Genomic DNA, 27,581 nt, shown 5'->3' on the forward strand with positions numbered 1-27,581 from the left:
CACACACACACACACACGCACACACCACCCCGTGTCTTTTGACCCCTGTGGACAACAGCCGCCTCTGACACAGACAGCAGATAAGGCCGATGCAGTTTAAGTAAACCTTGTAAACTCTTTTGCCTTCCCGGGACTCACCATGGCGCGACAAGCTGGAGCACTGGTGACTTCCAAGTGGCTTGCTGATGCCTACAAGACGCAAAGGAAAATGCGGGTCTTGGACACTTCTTGGTACTTGCCCAAACTGAAGCGAAACCCCAAAACTGAGTTCAAGAGGAGACACATACCGGGGGCAGCTTTTTTTGACATAGACCAGTGCTGCGACAAAAGTTCTCCTCTGGATCACATGCTGCCCTCAGAGGAACTTTTTGGAGACTATGTCGGGAGGTTGGGTGTAGACAACAACACGCATGTCGTGCTGTATGACTGCAGCGAGTTCGGTATGTATGGCAAGGTGTCATAAATGACCAGGAAAAACGCAAATGACGGCGTGATATCCAATCCATCAAAAACGCTTTTTTTACGCACGTAATTTACGCACGTCTTCTGTTAGGTGCGTTCTCGGCCCCTCGTGTGTGGTGGATGTTTCGGGTGTTTGGCCACGACCCCGTGTCTCTGCTGGACGGAGGTTTTAAAAACTGGGAACTGGAGGGTCGACCTGTCACAGAGCAGTATATCAAGCCTTCTTCTGCAGAGTTTTGCGCCTCTCTCAACCGCGCATGGGTGAAGACCTATGAAGACATCCTGGACAACTTGCACACCAAGAAGTTCCAGTTGGTGGATGCCAGACCTGCAGGCAGGTTCAGAGGTCTGGACCCTGAACCAAAACGCAGTAAGTGGTTTTCTGTACAGCAACTGATAACTTCTACAAAAAACTAAAGTTTCATTTACTTGGAACTTCTGACACATACCGGAGGATGAGTCATATCTTTAAATGACTCAACTAGTTGTACTAAACTGAGAAGACCTCAAGTCCTGATAACTTACTGATTCCTGTGAACCTCATTGATGTCATAAACCACTTGAGGAGAAAAGAGTCACTGGAGCCAAAGAAGATGTTTGATAAACGACTTTAAGGCTAAACAAAATAGTCGGATTAGTTCATACCCAAATTTTAAATAGAAAAAAATATGCTTTTATATCAAATATTACTCCACACGGTACAATAAGATAATATAGTGATAATCTGCAGACATAAATTTACACAACACACCACCAACTTAAGAAGGATTATTGCAAAACAGTAGGAAAAATTGTACATTTTAGTCTTTTCTAGCCTTTATAGTAATTTCCACGGTCTAATTATGATAAGTACATTTAAAAAATAATAAATATTATTGTTGTTTTTCTAAAATTCCTCTTCTTTTTTCTAAAAAAACCCCTCAAGATTAACTTATGATTAAAAATTATAACGTATTTATTTCTATAAAATAAAATAAAAAGTAAGACAACCCAAGCTTTTACACAAGATCTTTCTTCTTTCTCTTTCGGCTTTTCCCATCAGGAGTTGCCACAGTGAAACAACCACTCTTTTGAGGATGAATCGCATGGTTAACTTGGCAATGTTTTATGCCGGATGCCCTTCCTGATGCAACCTTCTCAATTTATCTGGGCTTGGGACCGGCACAGAAGCAGAGAAGGGAATAGGGAGCAGCCCGGATTCAAACCCTGGTTTCACGGACGGAAGGTGCCGCAATCTAGGACGAGCTAAACTGGCTCCCCTCCAAGCTTTTACACAAGATAATTTTAGTTTAATAAAAAAATATGTATTGAAAAAAGTTTTTTCAAATGAAATCTAGAAAAAAGGCCACTTGTTTTACTATATTTAGAAATCATAACTGTCTCTCAAATGAAGTTTTTCATCACAAACAAACATATGTGAAGAGGAAAAAACAGAAGCAAAAACTGAGCGGTAGGACTCCACAATGTTTGCTTTTTGAGTTTGCTCTGGACAAACATTCAGATAGTTTGCTAAAAGGTTCACTGGGCAACAAAGGCGTGCTGGGAGAACGAGCTGTGATTTTTATCTGCAGCCTGCTGGAGTTAATCAAGCACCTAGTGATCTGGAGTTAAGATTTTTTTTTCTCTAAAATGTGTTCACTTGATCAGGTCCTGGTAAGAAGTCTTTATCGTGTGTCTTGCCACAGTCAACATTCAATGCTTACTTTCTCATGCACGCACAAAGTATAATAGACTTCCCTCACCTGTGATTTTTCCCCATGCTGTTCAGATTCAAATATCTATTATTATTAATGTAGATTTTTTTTGTCCAGAACTTATATTTTAAGAAAGTTAAGAAACTGACTTTAAAGGAAAAGCTGAAAAAAGTATATAAGGCTTAGTAATTATAAAAACTCTTTTTTGTTTTTTTGTTTTGACCGATGATGCAAATACAATTTACCAGATTTAAACATTTTCTGAAGTATGGAGTTTGGAAAGAAGTTTTGATTGTCCTATTATCATCATAGCATCCAGACTTACTGTTATTTATTTATTTATTTTTCTTTTAAAGTTGGAGTGGTAAAATTGTCTCCCATTTAGCTACTTTCCAGTTTGATTGCTAGTTATGGTCTCTTCTGCCTTGAATTAAAGAATTATGTCAGTACTGAAATGTCTATACAATACTTTTTGATTGCACGAAATACCAGGGAATAGTAAAAAGCACTCGCTAATTCTTCTTCAGCATATTTTCAAATTTGTTTACTCTGTCCAAAATAACATGCAAAACATATTCTTTCCTCTTTTTACTTTTTGTGATTTTTTAAAAATGGTATAGAGTAAGTGCATCCGTTCCAGAATAACCTTTTTGTTTCACTTCTGTATTTCGTCAAGTAACATCACAACAAGATTCTGCTCTTAAGAAAACTTTTCTTTTCTGTGAAGCTAATGTCTAATATAAATGTGTAGATTTTGGTTGGTATGCATTGAGAAAACTGTAAGGTGATAAAAAAATGTATGAAGATCTAACAGCATGTTTTCTGTTTGTGACTGACAGACACAGAGCCAGGCCACATCCCAGGCTCCATTAGCCTTCCATTCCACTTGTTCCTGGCGCCTTCGGGTCACTTCCTTCCCAAGCAGCAACTCGACGATCTCTTCGCTGGTGCTGGCGTTGATCTCACTCGCCCCATTTGTGTTTTGTGCAGTTCTGCTGTGACTACGGGGCACGTGGCACTTGCAGCTCATGAGATTGGACATCCAGGTGTGTGGGTGTACGACGGGGGTTGGTCAGAGTGGTACACTCGCGCAGTTCCTGAAAATGTCATATCTGAAGGCAGGGGGAAGCACTTGTTATTGTTTTAGGACAGAAGACTTAAATTCAAACTGGACCAGGATAGAACAGGATCATGGGAGTCCATTTGAGGCTCTCTGAGGTGTAACCCTTGTGCCATCCTAGACACTTTAACATTGGGAGTTGGGTCATCTAGACCCACTAGACAGTCCGCTGAACCTTTTTTCTTCAATGATTTGTGAACCTCACTGGTGTCCATGGATTACATGAAATCTTTCCACCTTTGTCATGGTAGGGAGAACACGTCAATGCAAGGGTGGGGTCATCTAAGATAGCACAAGGGTTTTTAATGCTATGAAATGGTGGGTTAAGCTTCAAGACCTACTCTGATGAAAATAGTGTTTTTGGTCTTAAGATGTTCTTTGGGCATTTATCTGATGATGGAAGACATATATTAAAATGTCCTTAGGGATTATTAAATACTTATTCTATTCTATTCTATTCTATTCTATACTATTCTATTCTATTCTATTCTATTCTATTCTATTCTATTCTATTCTATTCTATTCTATTCTATTCTATTCTATTCTATTCTATTCTATTCTATTCTATTCTTTATAAAGAAAATGAAGCGCAAAATTACCTTTCTGTGTATTTCTTTATACAAATCACAGTGAATCAGGAGCAGACCAAAAAAAAAGTGCAGTTTGAAAAAGATTGGAATTGTGATGTAGAAAATACCGTTCATAAGGCGCACTTAAAAGTTTTTAATTTTCTCCAAATTGTACAGTGGGCCCTATGGTGCAGTGGGCCTAATGTGTTGTTGTGTGGCTTTGGGAAAGAGGACGTAGGAGAAGACAGCATGAAAACGGTAAGGAGGGAAGTCTGCGCGTGAAAGAAGACACCCCCCCGAATAGTACAAAAGTGCAGGTATGTGCACAATGCAGAACAACATAGTTTAAGAAACCCTGAAAATGCCACCTGGAAAGAGACACGCTCATGAAACACAGTTTAAACTACAAGCTATCAGCTACGCGGAGGAACATGGGAATCGAGCAGCTGCCAGAGAATTCAAGATTAATGAATCCATGGTTCGCAAATGAATGAGGCTGGAAAAGGAACTCAAGAAGTCAAGAAGATGCAGCTGAGTTTCTGTGGAAATAAGGCAAGGTGGCCCGAGTTGGAAGACCGACTCGAGCGACCGATCTCACAGCCGCTGTGAGAAAACAAGTGAAGCAAAGGAACTTGGAGCTTGCTGTCATTCCAGGAGGCTTGATGAAGGAACTCCAACTGCTGGACATCAGTGTGAACAGGGCATTCAAAGTAAGGTTGTGAATGTCAAGGGAGCAGTGGATGACAGATGGTGAACACAGTTTTACTAAGACTGGGAAGCAGCGCCTGGCGAGTTACACCACAATTAGTGAATGGATTGTAGATGTTTGGGCTAATGTGTCTGCTTGCACTGTTCTTCAAGCTTTTGCAAAAGCCGGCATCATTCATGAGGAGCCGCACGGCAACGAGACGGACTCTGACAATGATGAAAGGGGAACCTGGTGTGTTTGATAGAAACTTAGCCCAGCTGTTCATTTTAGAGACAGAAGATGAGGACTTTGATGTATTTTTGGATGCTAATTGATGACTGAAAGAATAAAAAAGAAATCACAACCAACTCGGTTTTGCCCCTGCTGCCTTTTTTAAAACACACACTAGCATGCATGTTTTACCGCTAAGTTTTTAACGTGCCCGCGCCTTAAAACCTGGTGTGCTTTTTGTATGTGTTAGATACAGAAAAGCACCTATAACTGAAACTGCACCCTGTAATCCAGTGCGCCCTGTGGTCGTGAAAATACGGTACGCTGGACAGGCCAGAAGCTCCCTGCTCCGAGCTCTCAGCAACAGGGAGGTATTTTAACTTCTAATAAACTACTGACGCTTTGCGAAAACTATGTCCTAAGAAACTGTACAGGTTTTTTGATTTGGGCTAAAAACGACACAATCATATTTAAAAGACTACTGGGAACACTTTGAAAATAGATCAAAAAATCATCGGACAGAGACTTTAAGAAACCAGTTTTTGGTGACCTGCAGATGACATAGTTTCTATAAATATTGAGTTCCCTTGAACAATGACACATGTGCCATGACCATCAGTCAGTCAGCTTTACAAAGATACTAAACTGGACTTTCAGGAGGTTTTTTTGCTGAAATTAGGACAACCCAAAGGTCAACCAAAACTTTGTAATGGTATCTACAAATATCCACAAATGTTTTATTTAAAAAAAACTGAGCTACAACACAAAAAAAGTCTTTTTGGTGACATGTTTATAGAGCACAGGTTGGAATTCAGTTATTATTTGAAAAAATATATTTAATCTATTTGTATAAACTGAATATTACACAGATGGCCTCTGATGTATCAGAGGTGATGACAGAGAAATCAAAAGGAAGTTCCCACTTCCTGTTTTAAGAGCTTCATGGGAGGCTCATTTTTACACTCAAGTCACTCTTTAAAAATACAGTCAGAATGCTCTTTACGGATGCTGTGTGCCTTGTACAAAACTGAGGGCTTCTGGGGTACTGTTGGCCTGTAGCCTGGGGGAGTAACCTTCATGCTATGACCCAAGCTGGTGAGTGTGTCAATTTGACAACAATCATTTTTGTGTTATCTCACAGTAGAGCGTTGTTGGAGTGGCAGCAAAGTGACAAGTCATTTTTAGGCAGCTTTCTTCATCAATTGTCAAACATATATATTTTACTACATAAAGGATGTCAAATGGTTGCTGTTTGGTCAAGATATATTTTGCAGAACATATATTAAAAACAATTTTCTTACATACATATGTTTTCGGTGTTAAAATTCATAAGAAATGAATAAGGAGAGAGCAGTAGTGGTTTTAGGTACGAGGAGTACTATGGGTACAACCCCATAGTACTATGGTACTATGGTACCTATGTAAAATTCTGCATTTTTAATGTCAAACAGCCAAATAAAAAAAAGGAACACAAAACAATAAGGTCACCTAAGTGAAAACTGGTTTAGTCAGAGAGATGGACTAAAAAAGGTCACAGCTATCTGAAGAAGAGGAGAAGCAAGATAAAGAACAGGGTTTTTCCTCGTAGCTATGGATGCACGTTTTCTGGTATCTGTGACCAACTTTTTTTTTTCTTTTGTGGCCAATGACATAAACTTAAGTAGGCCTAAATTTTGCAACATATTAATTTTTACACTTTTATTTTCTTCTACAACCTTTGCTCTACTTTTACTTGTAAGATTAGGATCCTGACTTGTGTGTCTGCTTTTACACTAAGGTTTATTGTATCATTAGTTCCTAAAGTTTGAATGACCTGTGATGGTTGTACAGCATGCTGTTGCTGCCATAAGGTACTAATTGGGCAAATAATGTCAGATTAGTCATTACTTTAATAACCATTTGTGGCAGCTTAAACGCTTTCAACATTTTCTTTAATCGGTTAACTGGGGATTTTAAGTTAATATGGGTTAATTTTAAGCCTGCATGTATGAAGTTTATTTTTTCTTTCTTTCTTTCTATTATGTTGGGTTCTACAGTCAATGGAATATTCATTAATCTGTAGGTAGTTTTAAAGATGAATATTTACCATTTACTACAACTCTATGGTGACAAAATCTGATTTTACTGGTCATCACTAGAAATATGCCAATCATGGGATTGAAAACAGCAGCCACAAGCCTATTTTTTCTTCTCTGAAGTAAAGATCGATATTTCATATACTATACAGTGTAAGACATATTTTGTATCAAGTTGACACAGACAAACAGAATTCAGTTGAGATTCTCATGTGGGGGGCCTGGGGAGGGTCTCTCTCGGGGAGTGACTCAGTGTAGAACCGTCACTCAGAAAGGGAATTGTCAGAAGACAAAGGGGACTTTGGAACATGTTGCTCTTATTACATCATCACAAAATTCTCTAGGCTGTCCTGTTGAGAGAAGTCCGGATCAGAGTTTGCTGTTTGTGTTCATGGCTTAATTTTTAATGGCAAAAACAGTTTACAGACAGGTTCCATTAAAAAGCATACAGGCTGCAAGGGAGTCATTTTAATCCCTATGACACAAGATTGAATATGGATTTCAATGTATAAATCAATAACAGTTGTTTTTGTATTTGATTCTCCATTTATTTCATTCAACCAGGTACAGTAGGGTCATTTTTATGAGGAGTTCAAAATTCACTGTTGCAAAACATTTGGGAAAAAAAGGCAGTTTTAATTGTGATTTAAGAATTTAGGTATCTGTGTTTTCCCTGTTGGCCCAGATCAATCTTCAACAGGAAAAGAGGGATTTTTTACAGTCACATGTTGACCTTCCATATTATTGGATTTCACCCAGTTTTGATGTGTTTCACTAGGTGGCTCAATCAAGGCAGATAAATAAAATAAGATAAGATAAATAAAAATGTCAAGCAGCACAGACAAATACTGTGATCCAGTGTCTTAATATGTAAACTGGATACATGATTTCATAAATAAATGACTGACTGCCATCAGTAGCAGAGCTGTGCCCAAATTTTAAAGTGACACATGTCTAAAGATTTGTTATGACAGTGCTAGTCTGAGAATTTTCATAGTATTCAAATAAAGTGTAAAAGCTGTATTATTACATTTTTATTTTATTTTAGGGTTGGTAATTCATTATAAATTTCCCAATGTTGGAATAATTAGTACCCTTGCAGCTGTTCGATCTTGTGATTTTATATTTATCTTTAGGAATTTGTTTTTAGGTTTCCACTGGAGGGCAGAATTGTTCAGGTTATCCTGTGGCATTTGGGGAAAATGTCAGTCATAACAAAAGACTGGAGCATGTGTACAGGTATTTCTCTAATATTTTCCTTAAGCTGTCTAGTCTATAGTCTATATCAAAGTGCGTTTAACTTTGGAACTTTTCATCCTCCAAAAACAAAAGAATGTAACTGAGAATCTGCTCTCTGGTTGTTTTCTTCTGTGGGTGGACAAAAGGCAAAAGTTACATTTTGTGGTGCAAAATGCATGAGCGATGTGATACTTGACCTTTTTTTTGTTTTTAACCGACAACATGAGTTAAAATTAGAAAATGGATTATGAAAACAGGTGTGTGGCAGCTAAAAGCTGCAGATGAAATAGTTTACTTCATTTTCTTTAAGGTTAAGATTTTTCGAAGTCAAAAGGGCTCTTTTTTTAGTTGAAACTTATAGCTCACTATGCGGATTTACACAGATTCTACTTGACATTACCATTTTGAGATATGGAAAAGATATACTTTTGAACATCCGTGTTACAACTCTATAAACACCACATTCATAGCTTACAGAGGAAGGAAACATGTAGGTGACAGATGAAGGTTTAAAACTGCCTAACCTTTACTTCAGTGTGTAAATACTACAATACAGACAAATGGACAATCATGTCAAATCAATAAACTAAGGCTTGTGTAGGTTGCATGGATACAACAATCTAAAATACCTTTAAAAGTGACACAATATCACAAAGAAAGTCATCCGTACTTAGAATTGTTGTGAAAATTCATGTTAAAAAGTTTAAAAGGGGGTTTTACGATGGCGCAGTGGTTAGTGCTCTCATCTCACACAGAGAAGGTCATGGTTCACATCCCAATAGGGATCCTGCATGTGTAGGTTTTCTCCAGGCACCCTGGCTTCCTCCCACAGCCCATAAGCATGCTTCATAAGTGAATTTGGTGTCTCTAAATTCCTCTTCGGTGTGTATGTGGCCCAGGAACAGACTGGTGACCTGTTCAGGGTGTATTCAGTCTTCACCAACCTCATGCACCCGAAAGGGATTCAGAGAATTCTGAAGGTGGATGGATGGATCGTTTAAGACAGAGGTGTCCAATTCCAGTCCACAAGGGCAGGTGTCCTACATGTTTTCTAACCAACCTGCCACTGAAGCTCCCTATTGGCTAAACACACCTGATCCAGGTAATCAACAATAGATAAGGCAGGATTTCTGGAAAACCAGCAGTAGATTATCCGTCAAGGCCTGGATTTGGACACCCCTGGTCTAAGGGGAAGATGTACATAATTATGCTCTCACAGTGCAAATAATCTAAAAAAAAAAACTCACCTTTGGAAGGAATTTGCTTTCTCAGATTTGCCACATGAAGATGAGTCAAATTTAAGATTTTGCTCACCATGTTTTGTGAACACTTATGCTTTCTATCATCACAATACAGTTGGGCCTATTTAAACTCAAACTCAAACTTTATTTATTTATATAGCGCCTTTCATTTCAGTTAAAAACACAAAGTGCTTCACATAAAAGCAGATAAAACAGTCATAAAAACTGAAAATTGTTAAAAACAGCAAACAAAGGACAATCACACAAAGATGGGACCCCTCCCTCACCCCCCACCCCCCCAACCCACACCCCCACACCCCACCTACCCAGTTCCCCCTGTAGAACCCTGAACAGAAACAAAGAACTGCAGCTTAAAGAAGGTCTGGCTTGGTACTGCTGTGAGGAAACGATATAATGGGGATCCATTTATTCCAAGGCCCAGCCCGACCACAGGGGTCACTACCACAGCGCCCGCCCAGCGCAGAGCAGTCCAGGGCCCACTCCATGGCTATTAGACCACAGAGCGGGACCCCAGCCCGCCCAACGAGGACGGGCCTTAGTGTAATGATCTTGATTGAAGGGAGATGGACTTTCAACTTTATATGATTTGGAGTATATTGGATTACAACAACCTTTAACTGTCTTTTAGTTTATATGTAGCGCCTCAAGTTCAAGTCGGATCCACTTGGGAATTGGTAATAAGATAAGATTATGAAGATACATAAACGTATTTGCTAATGAAGTTTGACAAAAATGCAATTCCTAAGTCGGATTGGCAGTTAGGTGGAGCTTACTGTAGGGCTGGACTTCACCCAGTCTTGGTTTTGCTGAGATGGGGTTAGGCTGCATAAAATCAATGGAAACCAATACAATATCTTAAACTGGTGGCTAGGTAAACTTTGTGTGTGTGTGTGTGTCGTTGTGTGGGTGTGTGTGTGTGTCGTTGTGTGGGTGTGTGTGTGTGTGTGCGAGGGGTCCTTAAAAAGCTTGCGAGAAAGAAAAGGAAACAGAATGAGAAAACAGGAAGCACCAGGTGAGAATGTAAACATAGCAAACCCTCAGGGTGGTTTCAGTGACATTTTTGTTTAGCCCACATTCATAGCAACTGACTCCACAATAAAACTATTCTACAAACCAGACATTGAGATCAACTATAGGTTTGATACACATCCCAGACACGCACAAAAATTCAGTTGACATAAAAAACACAAGCTAAATTAACTTTATTTTATTTTTTTACAGATAAAAGTGCTTCCTTAATAAAGATTTTACTAAGGAAAAATGCTTTGCTCTAAAAATTAATTATCGCCATAGACTTTTCAAACGATACGGGCGCTGCCATTTTGAGCCAGTCCAAAGTGACTGGTCTGTCTAAGTCAGTCTAAGTCATTTCTAAGGCAACTACTTTTGCTAATCATGAGTGAGCTTGTGCGATGTCCATCCCCTTTCACTGAAAGCGGCTCAGGTGAATCTGTCAATCAAACATTCGAGGTGGGGGCTAGTGGGCACCACATGCTTTTACTGATACACCTGATTAGTCAGTTTATAACTGTAATAACTTCCGACAAAGAAAAAATATCATGAAAAAAAAGTAAATTTGTAAGATGATGTTAAGAAAAAGGTATCAGAGGAAGAATGGTTATTCAGACAAATAGATTGACTGAGTAATAATGTTTATTTCTCTATAGAAGTCTATAGGATTTTGGCCATTTTGAACCAGCAGGTACTTCCTGTTTGGAATGCATGGGGGAGGGGTCAGTATGTCCAGTGATATATCAAGCAATCAATATCAATATATACTTTATTAACAGAACCACTTAACAGAACCATTTAAATACAGCTCAAACAAATTAACCTAAAGTGCAGGCTGTGTGCCACTCCATTGAGGGCCACCAGGGAGAGGGCGGACTCCTCCCAGAGAGCCAAAGTCAGCCTGCACAAAGAAACACAAGAATGAGGAAGGCAAAAAACATTTGGGTAAATTTTGGGGGGCACTGTTTTTAAATTGGAGAGGTTATAATCTCCAGCAACAATAAATGCAGCATCGGGGTGGGCAGTCTGTTGTTTACTGAAAGCCGTGTGAAGTTTGTTCATAGCACACTTAGAATTCTTGATTTTTTATTTATTTTTTTGCTTTTATGGTGATGCTAAATTTCCACAGCAGTCCTAGATTAGACTGGTACATTTCAAATTAGTGACAAATGGCGAGAAGGGATTTAGATAGATAGATAGATAGATAGATAGATAGATAGATAGATAGATAGATAGATAGATAGATAGATAGATAGATAGATAGATAGATAGATAGATAGATAGATAGATAGATAGATAGATAGATAGATAGATAGATAGATAGATAGATAGATAGATAGATAGATAGATAGATAGATAGATAGATAGATAGATAGATAGATAGATAGATAGATAGATAGATAGATAGATAGATAGATAGATAGATAGATATACTTTATTAATCCCACAATGGGGAAATTTCATTTATCTGTGGCAGCAACAGGACATTCAGAAATAATCTATATAATATAACATCAATAAAGGACATCACAAATTACATTTATATAAGTTAATTATAAATATTACTAAAATTATTATGAAACATTATTATCAAAAATGAGATTCTTATTAAATAAAGAAATAAATATTAAATAAATACAGCTGCAAAAGTGTAAAAAACATGCGGTCTGCAAAACATGTAAACTGTAAAAACACATTACAAATTTTTTCAAAATACAGAAATAACTAATGAAGTTTAATTTAGTATGTTTCTTTTTATTTGACAGGTGAGTGAACCGAACAGAGCTCAAAAATTGGCTTTGTCCTGCCAAACTGTCATCTTTGACATTCTCTGTCCAAAAAGTTCTGTCAACACATGAAAATTTACCAACTCGGTTTACAAAAACAGCTTGTTGTTAAAGCAACCATCCAAAAGTTTGAATATACAGAAGAAACTCTGGAATTTCAAAATTAGATGAGGTGTGATGTCATTCCCAGTGAAAAGGGTAACCATGGACCAGTGGAAAAAAATAATGTCTGTCAAGAGAATAGAAAGAATGTAGTTTAAGGAAATTGCAAGAAGCTTACAAATGGCTGTGAGAAACAGTTGGAGGTCAAGGTTGCTGAGATGGTGATTTCTTTGTCATATATGGCCCTTTTTTTTTGTCAACTGAAATTACAAAACTGTTAAATAATGCTTTTAAAGGACATAGCGGATCATAAAAAAGAGCCAGTAAAAGGAAACCTTCAGCTTGTTTGTGGTTTTCAGTGCTGCCTTTGATTCTGAATAAAATGGGACAATAACTTTCAGCTCAACACATGGGCTCTACTCTCTCTATTCATACCTCAGTGTTTACCAGAGTGTGAACTATGGTTCACACTATTCTATTACTATTACTATTACTATTACCTCTAAAAACGGGGTCCTTGAGCCAATAAATTCAAACAAAAAACGATAAGAACTTTGACTTTAAAATGTCCATCTGTGACACAAACTAACATGAACTTGTTCCCTTTGGAGACTTTGAGAATAAATGACAGGTCTACTACTATCAAGGAAACCACCTTAGCCACAATGGGTTTTTTTTCCTCCTGTGCGTCAGTTAGTAGCGGTAAAACAGTCTTTAGCGATGCACAGGCGAAAAAGTTTTTCCACCGGAAGATTTTCAGAGTTAAGGCTGTTTTTTTAAATTGAATTTAGAAGAAGAAATTACAACACGCTACTCACTACTTGGCAGGTAAGCTCTTTTGTCAGTTAACTTTGAATTTAGGCTGCTTTTGATGAATTGATTCATGTTGTTGGTGAGAAAAGATTTGTTGGTAAGAAATGAATGAACGTATGGTACAACATGATGCCAGTTCACTTGTCATAAATATATTTATTGAGGAATTTTTTTTCAAATCAAAGATGACAAAATGATAGAAAATTAAGTTTAGAAACAAATTCAGAGATGAACGCATCTTGGTCTTACTGAAAATTTGCTTTTGCATTATTTTAACCCTTTAACTGCCTACTCAACCAAACATTATTGTGCAGTTACAAAACATGTTATTAAAAACATTGTGTGTATTACTCCTACAGACAATAAGCAGCAGAAAAACATTTTGTAATTTTTTTTTCAGAACAATGGTTAACTTAATATATCAAACTAAAAAAGGAATCATCATATAAAACAATAATGTGTAATTGATTATAAGGTTTATTTGTCATGTTTTATTATTTTTGACATTATGTTCAGGCCAATCAAATGTTTTTTTATATAAAAAAGAGAATAGAGAATAGGTTGGGTATCAAATTACTTTAAAAACCTAACTTTTTTGAACAAAAAAGTTAAATTTTTTTAAATGATCAACTTCAAGGGGTAAACCTCTTTTTATAGGAAATGAAAACATCAAGAAAGAAAGAAAGTCAGTGAGAACATCAGAGAAATGAGAGATGAAAATATAGAATGGTGACGCAAATCAAGAAAATCTACAATGTCAATTGAAGAATGTGGAGGTGTGATGAGACAGAGATACACAAGTATGATTTTACAAAGACTGACTAAAAACCTCTGTTTAACCTGATAGTACTTCCATCAGAGCAAAGGACTTTATGACACTCTTTTCTCACTTTTCCTCTGATTGTCTCCTGACAGATTGGAGCTGTTCAGATGAATAATCCAATGCCCAGCATACCTAATCCCATCCAGGTCAGACGTGATGAGATGAATTCAAAGTCACACTTTACTGAGCTCCATTTGCCTCACACTTGGTTATGCTAGCATGACATCAGTCTTGAAATCAAATGATAAAATCAAACCAGACAGATGTCAGATGCTATTTTGTCAGTCTACCTTTTTAGTGGCCTTTTCAAAGAGCTGTTCTGTTTATGGCTTTCTTCCCCTGACATTTGGATTTCCCCTTCTTGAGTTCTACGGTAACAAGAAAACCACACACTCTTTAGTCATTCTCTCTCCATTTTCTGTCACTCAGACGCATAAAAAACGCAACCTCAAACTAGATTGGTGCAACCAATCAGTAACCCATGTCTGTGTGAGAGAAAGCTCTTTTTGTTTCCAATGAGATAGAGGAAGACAGAGAAAAGAAAAAAAAGTTCAGAAATGGCTGTTGTTGAAAACAGGATGCTTGTACGTCCTCTTTCTTCACATTTTCCCCACCAATGTGGTTATTATTTTATGGGTTTGAGTCTTTCTTGGTGTTTACTGATCTGTCTTAGTTCACTTCTATGTTGAGTTGCTCGATTAGCCTTACATGCCTACACATGGCTTTATAATCTGTGTTTGGAGGTTGCTGAAATATTTAAATAAAAGAACATACAGCCTCCTAAACCCATACATTTAAATCAGTTATGACCTACAAACCACCATGCAGCCCTGTGTCCTAAATTTTTGGTTATTAAAGAGAACTCCTTTAAATGCATTTCTTTTAACACCAATTCCATTAATATTGTTTAAGGATTGTGTCTATCTAACTATATAGCAATGGTGTTTATTTTTTGTTCAAATTCATTAATTAAAAATAAATATCCAAGTTAAAAAAGTTTTATTAAATTTCAGGTGTGAATATAAATATTATCCTTTGTCTTGTCACAAAACTATAGAAATTAAGAGGAATATATCTAAAACTATTTTTTTTGTCTCTGGTAACCTTATTACCCTGACTGCCCTCAATTTTACTGCTGTTTTGGCGTACCTTTGAGTGCGTATGACTTCATCTTCATCCTGGTTATATGAATGCTAATGTTTGATGCAGCATATTTTAACTCTACCATTCTGTAAAACTGCCTTCTTTTTTTGTTCAATATAATATTTCAAATATGAGAAATATTTTCCCTAACCAGATAACTGTAATGTTTTCTTTTGTCGTGCCATTCAAACAATTCCATGAAATTCTTTTCCAGTTGATCAAAACAATATCAAGGAACAGTGAGACAGATTATGTCTTTGTCTTAGCTGCATTCAAAGAATGACTCTAATATCCAACTTAGATTCCTTTCAGGCAGAAAGGTTTTCATGACCTTTCATGAGGCCAAACTAAACTTGAAATAAACGTTTTTTTAAACACATTTTTCAGACAAAAAATAATTTTACTTTTGCTTGTCTAAATACACAGTTACCGTTCATATTTTTCCTGGGATGACAGAAAAGTTTTTTTAAAAGACATTTCCAAAAAAACAACAAAAAAGTTCTTACTCTCTTAACTTCTTCAAAAATAACTAGTCAGAAACAACTGACATTTGTATTGTTTTAGCTTATCTGACAGCATGTAAAGTACCGGTCACAGGAAAAAGGTCAACACGCTTCTTTAACCTTTTCTACAGTATTGACGTTTAGATGCAATTCACCTTCTCACCACAATCCTCCCCTAAATTAATGTTAAAATTGAGAATTTCAGTAGTATGGATGGGATTAGTAATGCAAATATAAGGACAGCTTATGTTTCATATTTTAAATATAAGGGCGAATTGAGATGTCAATATTGGTTCATTTTAAACAATCTAAATCTCTGACCTAAAATCAATCCATGACATCCTTAGCCAAAAATTAAACTAGTGTGACTCAGAGATAAATACCTGGTGAAGTTTTCCAGATTTCTTGCAAGATAATCAAGTGTAAATTACAATCAAACAAGTAAACAAGAATTAATGACAAATTCATTCACATTTTAACTTCATCAAGTTGAGACCACTGTTGGTTTTCCACATCAAAATAAAACAAAGGGAACATTAGAACATTCTACCTCACTGTATGGTCACATGTCTTTACAAAATTCTAAATGTTTCTACATATTGGAGTGTAATGATGGATTGATCATGTTTTGCTGCCTTCACGTGTTTTGTTCACCGTGATGTCACTTAGTCGTTTTATAGTAAACTAAACCTATTGGGCCTCAATCCAAATAGTATTTTCCAATATCAATTCAATAGACCTATTTCATATTAAAATCATTTTGAAAAAGGTATGGGTCGATTTGATTCGATTTGATTAATAACTTAAAGGATTGATCTGGTTGGATCCTAGGGATATAAACCGATTCATTGATTAAGTCGATTAATTGTTGCACCCCTACTTAACAATATTGAGTGTAGACGTAATTAACTAAAAAATACTAAAGTTAAACAGGCAGATGGTCAAGATGAATACCAAAGAGATTTAACATCTATAAGTCAACACTGTTAGACTTAGTTCAACAAAACCATTTATGAATTAAAAACTTTTTTATGAGCAACAATGCAAAGCAAATACAGCCCTCTCAACTTCCTGATTACTATTATATTTGATCTGTTTCCTATAACACTCATATTTGGAAATGCCCTCTTCACTTTTTTTGTATTCCTAATTTAAACTATGAATTGATGTTAATGACAGAAAGTCACATCTTGATATCTGATAAACGTTGGTTTTGTGTGTCATTCACTGAAAGAGAACCTTCTTACCAAACAGGAAATAGTGGTGTTATCAGAAAAAAAAGAAAAGAAAAGAAAAGAAAAAAAAACAGTGGGTTTCACAGAAAGAAGGTGGATCTTTTTTAAGTAGTAGCTGACTAGATGTTCGTCAATCTGCTTGTTTGAGGCGGTTTAGAAATACATTAAATAAATCACCTGCTTCGACGTGAACAGCCATAGCACAGGTGGCCTTTAAATACATCAAAAAATCATGCATTGACATACTGTAATTTCTTGTTGATTTTTTCCTGTGTTCTACTGAACCATTGTGCAATGATGCAAAACACAGGTGGTTTTTTTCAGACTGTTGGGATCCTTCTGTGGTGGGCTGCAATGACCACACTCCAGAAATCCTTTATAAAACCCACACAACTTTTTTTTTTACATCCTGTTTTTACCAGATGAAATGTCAAACTCTTTCATGTGCACTACTATCCTCAATTTGTCTGAAAAATACACATTATGTAGGGTGAGGCTTTTGTTTAAAAATACATAACACATAAGCAACAGTTAAAGGAAAATATACAAACCCATACCTCAATGTCCAAAATATGGATACTTGCACACTGCAATAGTTTATCATTTAAACAGGTAAAAACCCACAAAGACGCAGGCAGCTTCTTGTTTCCTTGTTAACTACTGCCTGTGGTTTAGTTCACAGAAGATTTCAAGATAAAAACATAGGTCAGCGTATGATTAAAAAGGTGAGAAGAATTCAGAGTATAAATTTTACCAGTAAGACCCAATGTTTTCTAGAAAGAGGGTTGGTTCATACAGAGGGATATACCGGTAGTCATCTGAGTCATTTGACTTAGATTAACCTGATGAGAATTCAGCCATTACATCTTTATTGACTTAAGAAGGTGGCAGCTGATGCAGACCTCTGATGTTTTCACTACTAAATGACTGATCTGATGCTCTTTTACAGTTGAAATGAAATCCTCAGCTTGAAACAGATCCTGTGCTGCTGTACAGACAGGTAAGGCATTTAATGAATCATTCTTTGCTGATTTGTCATTTTAATAAATTTAACAGAAGTTAAATATTATGTCACAAGGAAACAGACTGAAGATTTTGAAGTGCTTAATGTCTGGACAACCCAAAAGGATGGCAACCAAAGGACAAAATGGAAGATTTTATTACAGTCAGTGCTGAAAAGGCAAGCAGAAGATGTTACAACAGGCAGACAGTATCAAAGATGTTTACATAGATAAGCTGTAGGCTGGGAATGAAGGAGCATCATGAGCAACCTTCAAGTCTGCTGTGTGGTCTTACTGATCTTAGAGTGTAAATGAGCAGCACCATGAAAAATACACATCTGGAAAAAAGCTTTAAATGACCGGAACTCCTGGGTGGTGATGGGCTGCTCGTCTGGGGCTGTGGGCGCCCTTCTCCGGTGTGGCCCTGCGTTGGGCTCTCCCGGTGCGGCGGGAGCTGCTCTCCTGGTTGGGCTGGGGCGGTGCGCTCTTTCCCCCCGTGCCTCCCTGCTCTCTGGCTCTGGGGGCCTCGCGACGGTCCTGCTGGCCCTGGCCTGGATGACGGATTGGGTTGTCCGGGGGGCGGTTGTTCCCTGCCTGCTGCCGTGTGGCGTGGGGGGGGTTCCGGCTGCCGCTGCTGCTGCAGCGGGGGTCTTGGTGTGGGGGTGGCTGGGCACTCTCCTTCCTTCTTTTCACATTCCACCATCCATTTTAGAAAACATAAACACTCACCTGAGCACAGGTGTTTGCTCACTTTTGTACTAATAGTTTGCATGATTGAATGAATGAAATATTTCACACTAGTTGGTTTAAAGGCATAAGTATGCGTGTGTGAACACTATCTGTTTTGTGGATATGTTGACATGTGGACATTTTTGCAGCTAGCAGGTGTGTTGATAACATTTGAGTGTGTGTGTACAGGCCCCACCCTTTTTGTACTACATTTGAACCTTACTGTAATGATAAACAACCAGTAAACTTGCTGCTTTATGCTGCTTCATAGTTTTATCCCCCCCCCTCCTATTATTACCCCTTTACCCCTCCCCCTCTCTCTAACATCCCTCTCTCTTCTTCCCTTCTTTCCTATTCCGTCCGGTCCAACACCAAAGATTTTCAAACATGATTGAAATTGATAAAGTTCGGCCTCGAAGACAAATGGGTTTATTCAGACATACCTTTGGCTTGTCTGAAGATTAATAACCCCTGTTGTTAAAGTAAAATATGTCCAACACAAGAGGCCGTCAGCTCTCATCTGCCTGCCCAGCTGACGGCCTCTTGTGTTGGACATATTTTACTTTAACAACAGGGGTTATTAATCTTCAGACAAACCAAAGGTATGTCTGAATAAACCCCTTTTGTAATCGAGGCCGATCAGTTTGATCAGTATTTTAATCATTTAGTTTGCATGTGTTACTTGAATTTTTTGTTACTTGAACAGCACCTACCTTCGTAGTTGAAGATATCAGCTTTAGTCAGTTTTGAATTGATACATCCACATTTAGTTGACTCTCGCTGAAGGTGGAACCTGGATACCTGAGCTCCCACTGGATGAAAAAAATCCACTTTTAGCAGCAGGAAGCCTGAGTTTGGCCATATGTGACACAATTTCACAAGAATGAGCCAATATCACATGTGTTTTTCTTTTCAAATGTAAATGTTGGGAAATTTGACATGCTGTTTTATTCACTGACACAAACAGGAGAAAAACATCCAGCAACATGCACATATCTGTTGATCTTGCCTAATTTTCAGAAGTCTTTCAATCAAGAAATTTCAAAATGTAATTATTTTTTAAATAACTTTTTCACAAGACAAATTTGTTTTTGTTTTTTTTTCACAAGAAAAAGGCAGTGGTTGATGCTCTTCAGCGAGTGCAACTGGAACTCCAGTTATTTTGGAAAGTCACCATTGAGTTCTTTATCACTCAAGAAGAGCATAAATGACAGAAATGGAGAAAATCAAAGGATTCATGTCCTTGTTACTACCGCTCTTGTTTCTTCAAATCTCTATTGCTTCAACTAGCCATTGTTCACCTCATTCAGATCATCTAGATAAAAGTAAGTACAATTTTAAACTTGTTCCATCTCACTTGGATAAATAAATGTATCTCATCCTGTCATTTGATCTCCCTTCCACATTTTTCCAGCAGATTTCAGCTGCTACAGTGACTTAAACAGCACCATCACATGTGTGTGGAACAGCACGTCTGTATCAAATCACAAGGATTCTGTTTGTAGAATTTACACCAAGTCTCCCATGTAAGGATGGTAACAAGAAGAACAACTTATTTATTTATAAACCCTGAATGTCATTGTGTAAAGCAAAATCAAATGATCATTAATTTTCTTATCTTTTTAGCTCACCATTGAACGCATCCTGTGTCTTAGAGCCTGTTGATTTCACAAAACCAGCTATAAAAAGGTGCTCCATGATTTTCAAGAGACCTTTTTCTGTGAGTACGCTTACCGCCGTTTTTCTTGCTATGTGGGGCATTTCCATTTGCAAATCATCTAATGCTTTTGGAAAGGTTTTATGACTGTGTTGAATAAGTTTAAAGTAAACTTTTTTAAAAGAGTGACTTAACTTGTTTTTCAGTTTTTGAGTCATGAAAAATATTCCATCTTTCTAAACTGCGGTTCCCCGACCAAAACGGAAACAAAACTATTCAAGCCATTTTGCCATGGTAAGTAATGATCTGTCGCAGTGTTTGTGAACCCTGGTCCTCAGGGAGCACATGTTTTCAATGTTCCCCCGCTAAAGCACACCTGATTCAGCTCATCATCGAGCTCTGCAGAAGCCTAATATTAGCATTCATTAGAGGCAGGTGTGTTGGAGCAGGGCAAGATACAAAGAATGTAGGACAGTGTTCCCTGAGGACCAGAGTCGTGCAACACTGACCTAACATTTACAGTGGTTGTGTTAGAATTCCCTCACTGTTCACAACGTAGTTCACTATATAGGGTGTTCACCATTTTGCAGGTGTCCAAATCTACAATTCCAAAATAAAGTGCCCTGGAAATTTCCCAGAAGTCTCTGAGAGAAAACTAGTGTGCATCGATGCCCACTGGACCACAATGCATTGTGTTTGAACAATTTTTTATTTAAAAAAAAAACATGCATTCCTAAATAGTCTTAAGTAAAATGTTTGCATTTATTAGGTACAGCAAATGAGTGACGTCATATTTGCTGTGTAAATAAAAAAAACAACATAAAAAAGTAGTCAGCTGGTGTCCGAATTAAAATCCAGGGCACTGGATAGTCCCGCACAATGTAGTATTTTAGGGAGTAGTGAGGGAATTGAGACATAGCCCCAAACCTGAGGAGCAGCGAAGTGACCTAAATTTGTCTTGTTTCCAGCAAAAGTAAAGGCGCCAGGAAAGCCGTCCATCAATGCGACGACAGTGTCCTGGTTGTCTCACGTTCCAAGGCATAGAATACTAAAAGATTTTTCCTCACAGCTGGAGTGGAAACTGCAGAAACAGTCCTGGAGTGTATGTAAATTTCTTCTATGACTTTGTAAATACATTTCAGTGAAGAGATGCATGTCGGGGGAAGGAGGGGGAATTACATTTTTACAGTTAGATTGTAAGAAGTTGAACCTATAAAACACTCAATCCCTGGTTCTTGTTAGGACCCCCTTGTGAAGAAGAAAACACTGAATTGTGGGCAGGAGTGTGAGGGGCAACTGGACCCTGAGATGTTGACACAAGGAGAGACTTATGAAGCGCGGGTTCGGGTGCGAGCCACTAGAAGTAATGTGGAGGGAATTTGGAGTGAATGGAGCCCAACTCTGATCTGGGTGTCAAGTGAGGGAAGACCAAAATCTCCATCAGGTAAAACATATGAGATTGAGCAAATGTGGTTTCTTGAACAGCAACATCATCTTAAACTCCCAATCAATGTATTTGGAGCATTAGAGACTGTTACCTATCAATGATCCCTGCTTGTAATTTTTGTTGAATTAAGAAAAGAAAAGTGTGTCTGCAACCTTCTGCTCGGGAGCCACATGTGGCTTTTTAACCCCTCCATTGTGGGTCTTTGGTTAAAGATAAGTAAAAAGATTTGAATTTTAAAAAGTAAGTGTAAAGAGGTCAAAAAGGTGATTAATTGTATCTCTAAGCCTCTAACATACATATGTAATTTATATTTACAAACTGGGAGATTCCAAAAGCATTTGAAATATAAATATACATTCTCTCCTTCCACAATTCTCAAAAAAGCTTTTTAAACCTTTATTTATCCAAGTAGGTTGATTGAGAATAATTTCTCATTTACGACGACTTGACTTTGCAGCAGCAATACAAAAAAAAGTAGAAGAAAAAAAGATAAAGTTTAGAAAAAATATTCAATGATAAATTAGTTAAATTTATTGACAAACATAACATCATGAATGAAAACCAATATGGTTTTAGAAAAAACAGATCAACCTAAATGGTCATCATTGATGCTGTGGAGGAAATCGCAAATGCTCTGGACAAAAAGAAATATGCAGCTGGAATTTTCATTCATATAAAAAAAACTTTTGACAATCATGACATCCTCATAGACAAACTAAAAGTGTATGGGATAAGAGGACTGGCGCTAACTTGGGTCAAAAGCTATTTAATGGGAAGAAAAGATTGCTGATTTTACATAAGATGCCAAGGAGATACTGTAAGTTGTGGTGTCCCAAAGCATCAATTCTGAACTCATTATTTGCTGAAGACACAAATATTCTATTCCACAGACACTCATTGGGAACTTATCAATGTGGTGAACACAGAGTTAAGCAAAATAAAATCTTGGATGGATTACAACAAACTATATTTGAACCTAGATAAAACCAAAGTAATGCTTTTTGGTAATAAAAAATGCCAATACAGAGTTGTTAATGTCATGGACTGGTGGTGGAGGACCCAAAATGCAGGAGACCAGGCATGGTGACAGAAAATAAAGCATTTAATAAACAAACTGAAAAAGACAAAACCCATGGAGCAACAAAAAGGTGACACAACAGAGCAGATGACCTGACAAGGATGAACTGAAAACCAGACAGTTAAATAGGCTGAGGGCAATTAACTAAAATGATTACAGCTCAGGATCATGATAAATCTGGAACCAGTGTGACTGTGGGCATCTCAGAACACGACCAAAAACCACAAAAACCAAATCAAAAGCAACACAACCCTTACAGTTCATTAAAATAAAGCATCCCTCGATCGAAAGCCTTCCACAATCACACACCCACCCACGCACTCTGATGTTCACACCGAGGGACAATTTAGATTAACCAATTTAACCTATGAAGCATGTTTTTGGATGGTTGGAGGAAGCCACAGAGTCCACAGAGAACATGGAAACTCCACACAGAAAGGTCCCCCATTGATGTTCTGGTTCAGGCCCCTAGCCGGGACTTGAACCAGGGGCCTTCTTGCTGTGAGGCAAGAGCACTAACCACTGTGCCACTGATTTATTAAAAATAAACAATTTTCAATAAATCACTGCTGACATTACAGTACCTACTGCTGCATTGAAATGATCCTATTTGACAAAGGGCTCCTTTTATTTTGAAAGGAAGTCATGTGAATCTCTGTCAAAAGTTAAAAACTATTTAATATCATGTATTTCCTCTTTATGCTTGCATTTTATTTATGCTCAAAGAACAAGTGTTATTTTATATTTATCATAATTGTAACAATAACATCAATACAAACCAGTGTATTATATTTTTATAGGATACAAAATATGATTTTGTGGCTCCTATGGGGTTGTTGTCAATGAGAACATGACTATAGTGTTGAAGGTTGCAGACCCCTGGTGGGAGCATACTGTATAATGTTTCCTCCACTGTGAGTTATTTGATGTTACTATACTTTCTGTTGGACAGGAACATCTATGGGTGTTTGGAATATAGCCATACCAGGAGCTGTGGCATTTGTCTTGATTTTTTTTGCTGCTTTTCTGAGTAAAGAAAACATTATCCGGTAAGAGGAGACAACTCAGCTTTCTAAACTAATTTATTATTAGATTGAATCAGGTAAATAAATATATTTCAATACGAAAATGTTTAAATTTTCCTTTTATTTTATTTCTAGGATCTACGCTGCGAAGAAGATAATAGGTCCATGGATTCCTAATCCCTCAAAAGCTGCCTCTCTCCATGTAGGCATTTTTATCCATTTTTTTTAAATAGGCAACTGCAGTTCTGCTGTTTTAAAATGATATGTGCTTCATTCAGAGTTCAGTAGTAAATTAAAGACCCCCTCCGATGATACTCATGTTTTTTGTGTTTTTAATATGTTCTTGTGGCATTTTTCTGACGATGGAGGAGGACATTTATTAAAGAAATAGGCTTTAAATTACATTTTTTAGTTTTTTTTCTTGCAAATCATTGTGGAGCAGGCAAAAAATTCGTTTGTGTCAGAAAATATGCTGGGCAGGCCACAAGCTCCCTGCGCTGTTCCATTCTGATGCATCCACTTGTAGATGACCAGATCTTCATTTTACACGTCTGAGCTGGCATCAGGCTAAAATGCTGTACAGCTGGATAGTTCTCAAATTTAGTTCCAGTGGAAATATTAGGTTGGGGTTGTAAGGGGCTATAGGGGTACATCTCCCTGCCAACCCACCTGTGCATATCAGTAAAAGTTGGTTTATTGTGGTGACCCCTTAACAAGATAATCCAAAAGGTGAAAGACCGCGAAGGCTTTTAGAATAGACCAGAAGATGATCGGAGTGGGACTTCTACTGTTTTGAATTGACATATCAGCATAGATTATTCTAATCTACGGAATAATTTGTTTTGCAAACACCTACGTCTGTAGCAAAGTCTATTCTCACTACACTGACCTGCTTGGTCCGCACCAAAGACTTCAAGAATCAGCCATGTACACAAAACATTAGGATGACCTTCTGATATTTTACAAAATCATGAAACGTCTTCCAGATCGCATAACAACACACACGTCATGTCTTTAAACCCTCTAATTGTGTCAATCTTTTTGTCCCTCAGAAATGGTCAAGCCTGCTCTTCACCAGTGAATCCCTTGACTGTTGTTTAAAGGAGGAGGGAATTGCCTCCTTGGAGTTATCCTTCCCTGTGAAAGCTGTCCAGCCTATCAGACCAGAAGAGAAAATCCTTGAAGAGAATTTCAACTGTGAGTCCAGCAGCTCTGGCTTCTCCAACCCAAGTTATTCTGCACTTTGCCCGCCTCCCCCTCCTTTGTTCTCTCAGACTTCCAGAGATCTCCTCCTCTGCACACCTTTGGGACCTGCACTAGGTCAAAAAGAAACAAGAAAAACAGAGAAGGATAACGAAACAATAGGAGAGGCAAGAGAAGAAATCTTGAAGTTTCTTTTGAAGGACAGCAACAACATTACAACAATGCAGATTTCCGACTATGAGAAAGTTGACCATCTCAGGCAGCAGAGTGTGGATTCAGGCACGTGCAGCTTTGAAGAGGTCAGTCAAGCAGAGGCAGTGACTGACAGCTTTACTTTGATGGATGGCGTCGACGAGCGAACTCTACTCAAGAAGGAGTGGGACAAAGAGAATGATGGAACAATGGATTTCCTCAGGCTGATAGGAAGCAGCGAAAATGATTTGGCCAAGCACCCCATTCAAGTTTGTTTTGACTACGAGCGAGTCTCCACACCACACGCAGACTCGCCTGAACTTCCCAGCCTGGATTCAGGCCTTGACAGCACAGTTGAGAGTCAACAGGAAAGCATCGAAATTAATGACACGTCAACCCACTTTCCATTTCCATGTTCCTCTCCTTCATTCCCACAAAACAATCTGAACTTTTGTGGGTCGTGTTCGAGTCCAGTCTTACAGCCCCTTTTAAGTCATGGCAAACTAGACAGTTTGTTTTTGGTTCCATCTAACATGATCATTGAACCCTCAAGTAATGGCTACATGCCAGTGAAGCAAGAGAAAAGCTAAGGAGACAGTAAAATTGCAGTAAAAGCTCTCTTCATGGGTGAAGTGCTATTTGACTAAACTCTGATTTGCCAATTTTTGAGTTCCTCAAATGACCCTAGAGGTAGGTTTCCGAGGAGACATTTTTCGTGGACTTCCATGTTAGAAGGACAGACTTTAAATCCAAAACTAAATGAATGTACAGCCATTTTTTTAAATAATGTATTCAATGCTTTTTTTAAAATTATTAACATCTATGAGTGGGGTGAATTTTATTTTAGCAAATTTCTGAGGTGTTAAAGGTTTGTTTTTAATGGTGTTGACTCATAGGTGTGGCTAGATGGTTAGGTTGACCGTTACGCAGGAAACCTGGATTCAATTCCCAGGGCGTACAATGAGCTAATTCCAGTGTGGGTCGTTGAGAAAGACCCTTCGCTTTGCTGCCTATCTGGGTCTCCCTGTGCCATGAAAATACAGGGTTGCGTCAGGAAGGACATCCAGCGTAAAAACCCCCGGCTAAACTACCTGTGCGAATCAGTGAAAGCTCATGCGCTGTAGCCAACCCCTACGGGATGCGCTGAAAGGTGAACAACAACAATAAATGTGTGGGCTCAAACAAGGCTTTCATTTTCAGTTTCAGCATTCCTTTTCCATGTTTATGAAACCAACAAGTGAGTTTACAGATTAGTGTACAAAGTTTCCATTACAGTTTCCGCTGCATCTTTTTAGTATCAGATTAAATTAATATTTTGAGCAAAATGCAACAAACTTAATTTAAAAAATGAAAAAGCTATTTAAAACCAAAACTCTCTCAGAAGCTACAATTCATCATACAGCACCTGCACATACAGACTCACCCCTTCCCTTCTTTTTCCACCTAACAGAAACAGGCTGCTTTAAGTTTTTTGTTATTTATTGGCAGACATCCTCTTTAAAACATTTATTTTTTCTCAACTTTCAGTTTCAAGTATTTAGTTCTTTGCATTGCGAATGTAGGTTTTGCAGCAAAACACAGGTCTTGATGCGAAATGGTGAAATTTTAATGAATGTTTTTTGCATAGATTTTTCAAAGTATTTATCTAACTTTTTATTCAGTGTAAGTAAAGTTTTAAAATGCATTAGAGGAATGTTATAATGTTATTAGAGACATATTATTATGTTTTATGTTTATGAATATTCTTGTCTTTTGCTTGTTAGGATTAAAATCTTTTTTCTGCTTGTTTTCCTGTTTGATGAAAGCAGTGAGTGAAATGGTTAAATCAATACTTCATGCTGTGTGCAAAAACCGAAACAGTTCTCAATAAAATTTATCAAAAAGAAAGTTTTAAGATTTTTTAAAAGTTTTTCATTGCATTTGGATGTATTTTTTATTAAAGAAAGTCATATTCCTCTTGGATTGATGATCTGTCCAAATTGTACATTGTTTTTGCCCTTAGATACTGTAGCTGCAGTTGTCTCTAGTGTGAAGCCATTGACTGTATATGAGAACTGGATCGAGTAAGTGTGAAGTCACTTATGGAAAATGACTTAATTCCTGCTCCAACCAAATGACGTCAGTTCAGTAGCTATTTTGGAGCCAGATGGCATCAGTAAGCAGTGACTGGTCCAAGTCGGAATGAGTCTATGTCTCTATGGCAACCACTCTCACCAATCAGGAGTGAGCTTGTTGGATGGTTACACTCCTTCCATTGAAAAGTGGGCTCTGGGAAATCTGTCAAAAACTTTGAACATTCGTCGTGGGGTCAGCATGAACCACGTGCTTTTATTAAGGCATCTGATTGGTCAATTTGTAACTTCAATAACTTGCAATTAAGAAAAATGATCATGAAAAATAATTAAGATCAGCAAGAACATGTTAAAAAGGTAGCAGAGCATGAATGGTTATTCTTACAAATACAGTGACTTAATAATAGCTGCTTATTATTA

General features: G+C 37.6%; 2 protein-coding genes across 6 annotated transcripts; both read left to right on the plus strand.

The window, feature by feature from the left end:
- The first annotated feature begins 51 nt into the window (after positions 1–51).
- Positions 52–3,763, plus strand: LOC101173123 (3-mercaptopyruvate sulfurtransferase). Its single transcript, XM_004066071.4, has 3 exons — positions 52–440; positions 554–832; positions 2,996–3,763. Exons 1-3 carry the CDS (start codon positions 140–142, stop codon positions 3,301–3,303), a joined length of 888 nt encoding a protein of 295 aa, XP_004066119.1. The 5' UTR covers positions 52–139; the 3' UTR covers positions 3,304–3,763.
- A 1,976-nt stretch (positions 3,764–5,739) lies between these two features.
- csf2rb (colony stimulating factor 2 receptor beta common subunit) lies at positions 5,740–26,976 on the plus strand. 5 transcript variants are annotated; one of them, XM_023958947.1, is made up of 12 exons: positions 12,943–13,068; positions 13,969–14,022; positions 17,707–17,757; positions 19,597–19,812; positions 19,902–20,013; positions 20,114–20,207; positions 20,351–20,438; positions 21,113–21,246; positions 21,387–21,588; positions 23,622–23,718; positions 23,830–23,896; positions 24,747–26,976. In XM_023958947.1, exons 4-12 carry the CDS (start codon positions 19,695–19,697, stop codon positions 25,677–25,679), a joined length of 1,845 nt encoding a protein of 614 aa, XP_023814715.1. In that variant the 5' UTR covers positions 12,943–13,068; positions 13,969–14,022; positions 17,707–17,757; positions 19,597–19,694; the 3' UTR covers positions 25,680–26,976. The 5 variants fall into 5 exon arrangements, with proteins under 5 accessions (XP_023814724.1, XP_023814715.1, XP_023814725.1 ...); XM_023958957.1 differs by having other exon boundaries at positions 19,905–20,013; XM_023958949.1 differs by lacking the exon at positions 12,943–13,068 and adding an exon at positions 13,170–13,853.
- The last annotated feature ends 605 nt before the right edge of the window (positions 26,977–27,581 follow it).

Source organism: Oryzias latipes, chromosome 1 (genome assembly GCF_002234675.1).
Source record: "Oryzias latipes chromosome 1, ASM223467v1".
NCBI classification, from domain to species: domain Eukaryota; kingdom Metazoa; phylum Chordata; class Actinopteri; order Beloniformes; family Adrianichthyidae; genus Oryzias; species Oryzias latipes.